The sequence below is a fragment of the Amphiura filiformis genome, chromosome 16, assembly GCF_039555335.1.
Source record: "Amphiura filiformis chromosome 16, Afil_fr2py, whole genome shotgun sequence".
NCBI classification, from domain to species: Eukaryota; Metazoa; Echinodermata; class Ophiuroidea; order Amphilepidida; family Amphiuridae; genus Amphiura; species Amphiura filiformis.
This window is the reverse complement of record NC_092643.1, coordinates 40,529,739-40,536,365: the sequence shown is the minus strand read 5'-3', so window position 1 is coordinate 40,536,365 and position 6,627 is coordinate 40,529,739. Positions and strand designations below refer to the sequence as shown.

Genomic DNA, 6,627 nt, shown 5'->3' with positions numbered 1-6,627 from the left:
GAAAATAAAAAAGTGAGATAACCACGTGTTGAATACCCGGGGTTGAATACATATTTGGTGTGTTTTAAGTCATTTGTGTAAACACCAAATAAAATTCTTAAAAAAGGAGAATAATATGTAAAATGGTTGGAAAAAAAACCCGGATAAATTGCAAAAAGGGTAAAAATTAATACATGTTATAATAATTACAAAACAAATCGCGGGAAAATAAATACGTCATAAGCATTAGCTTGCAATACACTTCTAGTGCCCGTTTCTATTCATCGTTATGTATTCTTCTCCCGTGCATTATTTTCGCGAACTACCCTTCACAGCCCAAATTATATAAACCTGCACGCTAAACAATGCATTATCTAAAACCTGCACGCTAAACAATAGATTCTAGATAATACGTGCACGCTCAAATACTAGAAATACTACTTTCACATAACCATAAAGTAGAGTTAGGTGGCGCTTTAGACACAGAGATCACATAACTATATAATTGTCTGTTCGATATATATACCAACAAAAAGTACGAATATACATTCTGTGGTGTTAAAATGGTATAGTTACAAACGGTGTTCTATAATAGTGTACAATTACCGAATAAGGTGCAACTCGCTAGACTTGAGTCCAGTCCTCGTTTACGGAGTTTAGGATTAGGGTTTAGGGTTGGGATAGGGCAGTCTTGTAATAAGACTAGTAGAGTTGCACCCTTGCAAATATCATTGTCATAAATTATGATTAATGCCCTCAAATAAATCAAACATCAAATGAGAATAATCGAGCTTCTATTAATTAAAAAGGGCCAAAAACAGGTGGATCATAATTATACAAGATGACACCATTGCAAAATATTCAGCATTTTACAAATGAAATACATGTAGGCCTATATCTAAAATAACATAGCCGGGCCTGGAAACACACACTAGCGCATAATATCATGATCATGCTTTATAATACCATAGGCCTTCAAACACATGTGTTTGAAGGCCTATGATAATACTGAACAAATTGTTAAATCCCAATGTCGTGTGTTTTAATATAAGTAGTTCAAATTATAGAGCTATAAAGTCCAGTTGATATTCACCGTAGTACTAGTCTGACATCTAAATCGATCGTTTCCAACTGGTTCAGTGCTCTCTGTGTTCGAAACCACAATATTAAATGATCACAACATAAAGTCAAGTCAATTAAACCATGCGTGAATAAGTTACCTAAGTATGACGTATGGCGCAATCGATACCATTGATTACAGGGATTGATTTTCTTTACCAGTTAAGTGCTACGTAGCTGGTCAATGTCCTGACGGTGTTTTTAAAATGTAAGATATTTTCCTAATATTAAAACTAATATAATGAATGCAGCAATTAATATTGCCTATTGTTTTAATAGGCCTACACTCAAAGTGTATGACGGATAATGTACTCGTGCAAATGCATTCGTCAAGATAATTGCACTTGTTATGGAGTTATTGCATTTAGCTTTCGAGCCTATCGGCTCTCAAGCTAAATGCAATAACTCCACGGCGCGTGCGATTATCTTGACGAATGCATTGCACTCAGTTCATTATCCTTATCATAACAATTGTGAAGTTCCAAATTTCCGTTGTTAAATAATTTATGATATCAGATATGATTTTATAAACAGATCCACATCAAAAAGAACAATAACCCAATATCCGTATTTCATTAATATTATTGCTAGTCTTCTAATTGATTTATAATCCAATTGATCAAACTCTTTAACGATACCGTTATTTAAATAATATCAATTAGCTTCAATTGTCATTAATTCCCCGCCAAACACACACACAACATTAACCTAATCCTGTTCGCGCCATTGATGCTTATCCAATCAAAGCGAGTTAACGCGGTGCGCCCTTTGACCTAATGACGTATCAATAGTTTCATCCAATCAAAAGGGTAGGATTAAGCTCATTGTTTCAATGTTTTGAATATGTGTATATTTTAAAAGTAAAAGGATGCGCCGAATCGTGGGAAAGTTGAGCCTTGTATGTAGGCATAAATACTCATATTCACAAACCTTCGACATCATTTGTCTTCAAAATTCAAGTCGCTACGTATCTAATTGCCATATCATCATAACCCACGATTTAACATTAATACTGCTACCATGGAATACTACCACAGCTACAACTCTGCAGAAAATACCAGTTCTCGTCATAAGAAGACGTCGCCGTTCTCCATTGAAAGAATCTTGGGAATAGATCAACAAGATCAAGGTAAACAAATTAATATAAATATTTGTGTGCGTATATTGACGGTTTTTGATTTTCCATCATTTAAAGCAAAGATCAATGATCCCAGCAAACAACAAAATGTAGTTATTTTTCATCAAAATTGATCAAGTCGTTTTAATAACATTTAAAGAATCGGATAGCAACGTTTGTACAGTATTTTTTGTGGGACTTAAGAGCACGTCAGACATATCGAATTGCATTCTGAATACGAGGAATGTCATTCTGATATCAAATAATTTTAATTTTTTTGGAATTAGCGATATAATACAAATTTTATGGCAAATTATTAAAATGTGATATTTTTGATATTTAACAGTCTTCGAAGTAAACTTTATAAATCTCACGATATACGTAAAGTGAAAATTTTGATCTTTTGTATTGAAGATATAGATTTTGTCAAAACAAAAGGTATACTTTCAATATGAAAGGTCAAAATTTTCAATTGATGGTCGGGGTTTCATCCCAGCTACATACACTTTAAGTATATATATCAATTGATTTATACAATTTACTTCGAGGACTGTTAAATTACAAATATATCAATTTTTAATCATTTGCCATAAAATGTGTATTTTCAAAAAATCAAATTTATTTGATATTACATGTCTGATGTGCTCTCAGGTCCCACAACAAATACGTTAAAACGTCGCTGTCCGATCCCTTAAATGCTGGATAATATAAAAACACACGAAAACGTTTTATAAAAAAAATGTTGTTGTAATGTTAATTCTCATACAAAATGAGTTGAAAATCAATTTGTGTATGAGACATTACAGGAATATTTCTATGGTGACAATGAATAACATTAGATACAAACGTTAAATGTTATGCATTAACATTTGCTCATGTTTGAAAATGTTCTGTTAAAAACATGGTTATATAACGGTTATCATAACGTTTCACAAACTTTATAACCCAATATTTAAACGCAATAGGTGGGGACGGGGGTCATACCCCTATAATTTTTGGCAAGGAGGGACGTCCTGCCTAAAAATCATACTAGAAGAAAAAATAAGCAATATAATTGCCCTGGGCCTGGGCATCTTATTTTTAGCACCAAAAACACCATGTTTTGGGCCCTAACAATATTTAGCAGTCATGAGGCCCAAAAGTTTCCATAATTCCAGGGTTAAGACCAACCTTAATAGATTAATGACTTAGTTATCTCTAGGTTGCCTTTCCAAAACTGTCAAAGTTTTAGCTTAAAATACTGTTTCGTGTATTTAAATTAAATTACAGCTCTACCACCTCCTACTCCAATATCTGCGTCACAACTTACTGCGTCTCCTGTTGCCAGACCTGAAATTCCCGCCAAATCTCGTCATGGTCTTCGTCGCCGTCCTCGTACTGTCTACACCACAGAGCAGACGGAAGCTTTAGAATCTGTGTTTGAGGCCAACCAATATCCTGACATCAATTCAAGAGAAGCTTTAGCAGATGCTCTGGACATGACTGAAGCAAGAGTTCAAGTAAGAGATAAACATGGCATTTATTATTGCAATTTATTCTGAAAATTATTCTTGTTAATTCACACATAGCATCTATTTAATTATTGCACTTTGTTCTGAAAACCACAGGCGGTTGGAGGGATGTATATGAAGAGCTTGGTTCCAAACCATGTTAAGGGGGTACTACACCCCTGCCCAATTTTATGCCTATTTTTGCATTTTTCTCAAAAATTATAGTGCATTGGTGACAAGTAAGATATGTATATTATAGGGGCAAGGACTACAACTACTGCACTGGAAATTTTATTTCAATACAGACAACAGTGGTGGAGTTACAGTCAAAAATGAGGGAAAACCAATATTTGATCAATAAATCAATAACTACTTGCCTTGAGTTGCTGAATTTTCAGTGCAGTAGTTGTAGTCCTTGCCCCTATACACCAATCCGAGAAGCGTTTACTGTATTTGGCCCTCTATTGACGGCAACACAGATGTACCAGAGCGGAGATTTAATTCGTAATTCAATACTCATGATTGTGTATTGAATATCACTGTTGTGTACAATTCCCGGGTACAATTCTGTATAGCACACAATAAATAATGGATGGAACCCCCGACCTCGGGACACCGCAGTTTTACATCGGGGACACCGCAGTAATGGCGAAGTCGGATAGGTGTATAATATACATATCTTACTTGTCACCAATGCGCTATAATTTTTGAGAATAATGCAAAAATAGGCACAAAATTGGCCAGGGGTGTAGTACCCCCTTAAGTACAAAAAATCATGTTTCTGATTTATCTGTGCGATGTTGCAATGGGTTGTGATGCTATAGGTATAGTGATTTCAGTTGGATGCATCATTACAAAGCAAACATTGAATGGAAGCACAGTAACAATACTGTGTGAGGCCTTTGGTTCCCAAATGAGAACCATAGTCTGCATATTGTTAAGCAGCATTGTTATGGTAAATAATGGCTTGTTGATGGTACAACTCTTTGTTGTTAATGTCAAACTTGTCAAAGTAATTGTGATTGTGTCACACACGTAAATGAGAAACACGTGGTTGTGGACTTTACACTATTTGGAATTAAGCTCAATGTTAAAAAGAAGTTGAAGCAATCCATACAATATTTAAGATTGGTATATTGATAAATTTCTAATAATAATAATGAAATAAACCCAGTCGACATTGTAACTTCCCGTTTTCGCTGAACAGTTTTGGACCTATCGGGGAAATTTCTTTAATTATTATTCATTTATTATTATTGTAATTATGGTATCATTAAAAATATTTTAAATAGGCCTAATAGATACCGGGGGTATATGAAATAAACATGTTTTTCTTCTTCTTTTCTAGTAAAACATTTTAAATAACAAAATCCCGAAACTGCAAAAACTGTCTCACAATGCATTGAGAATTTTAATGCCGACTTGGCTTATGTTTAACGATTAGGCCTAATTCAGGTTCCTTAAAACTTTCAGATAAAACTATGCTTTTGAACCAAATTCCACATTGCACCCATGACAAACATGGCAAAGATATTCCTGCTCCAAACTTATGAATGGGTTTTCTTTTCTCTCTTTTCTCAATAGGTTTGGTTCCAGAATCGTCGTGCCCGTCTCCGTCGTCAGGCCAAACGCAAGACTTCCTCATCACCAAGCGATACATCATCATCGTCAACTGAATCCGAACATCGTCAGATGGAATCCCCGCCTGGTGTACCCGAGACAGCGAACATCACGACGTCCCAGCGTTACACACAAGCTTGCTGTTCACCACCACCACCTGTCATCTGTACATCTGCATCACGTTCTTCCTGCCCACCTTCGTCGAAGACTAGCTACCCTGTGAACTTGTCAAGTTATGGACTACCTCAACAGTATGGTGGAGCTTTCGCATATTCTTACTACCCTCATCAGTATGCCTGCCATTATTGTCCTAGTGCCTACACAACGGTGACGTCGGCGTACCAAGGAATCCCCATATGCAGTGTACCCAAGTTTTCATCTGTTTCGAGAGTGGAACCCGTCACTAATGTAGTGGACGTTTGCCAGTAATTTCTTTGAAAACTTTTGAAAGTCAGGCCATGTGCCACAAAATTGGCAAACTTGTTTCTCTTCGGATGCTGTAAAACTGGACTTTTTAGTCATCATGGTCATGTATTATAACAAAACAATTTATTGGACTTATTATATTGAATGAATTTCGCACAAGGTGACCTAACAACTAGGCCTATGTGTGTTACAGTGTATGGGGTGTGTTGCAAAGTATTCGTATAAATGATTAAACAGGCCCGAAATTAATGATGATTGTTATTTGTAAATATTATAAAATAAATCTGTAGTGTGTTCATGAAAGTTATATAATATGAATTTGTTCAAGTTTCATTATACGCATTAAGGGTATACGATGTATTGTTGGTCGAAGCAGCACCAAAAAATGTAGTTCACAGCATCTTGTGAATGGTAGTGAGCTTTAGCAAAAATTGCATTGCTCAATTCATAGCGAGCGTGTAGAAGAATTCAAATATCACAGATATACTTTTGTAGGTCCTGTGGTTCTTGAGTTATGTTGTAAAGAGGGCTGAAACAACAACACTTTTGTAAAACGTACATAACTCATTAACAACAACTTGAATAAATTAAGCAAGTTTTCAAAGCATATGATTTGTAGAATGAACTTTTGCAAAACACCAAAGTGTTATTTTTCAATAATATATTGATTCAGATAATGAAAAATGATTTTTTGGCTGCTTCGACCAACAATACCTCGTATACCCTTAAAAACGTGCTATCATTTAATTAACCCAATTTCCTGTTCGTACTTGACGTAGGCCTACGTAACACTATTTAATTTTGTTTGTCTTCTCAACTTTTGCCGGGTTTTCGTTTCAGCATAATTAGTAATACATGTGTATAGGCTTACGGTAT

The 6,627-nt window shown here is 35.2% G+C and overlaps 1 protein-coding gene across 1 annotated transcript; it reads left to right on the top strand.

Annotated features, from left to right (window-relative positions):
* The first annotated feature begins 2,118 nt into the window (after positions 1–2,118).
* LOC140172639 (uncharacterized) lies at positions 2,119–5,982 on the top strand. Its single transcript, XM_072195773.1, has 3 exons — positions 2,119–2,227; positions 3,485–3,714; positions 5,290–5,982. Exons 1-3 carry the CDS (start codon positions 2,119–2,121, stop codon positions 5,752–5,754), a joined length of 804 nt encoding a protein of 267 aa, XP_072051874.1. The 3' UTR covers positions 5,755–5,982.
* The last annotated feature ends 645 nt before the right edge of the window (positions 5,983–6,627 follow it).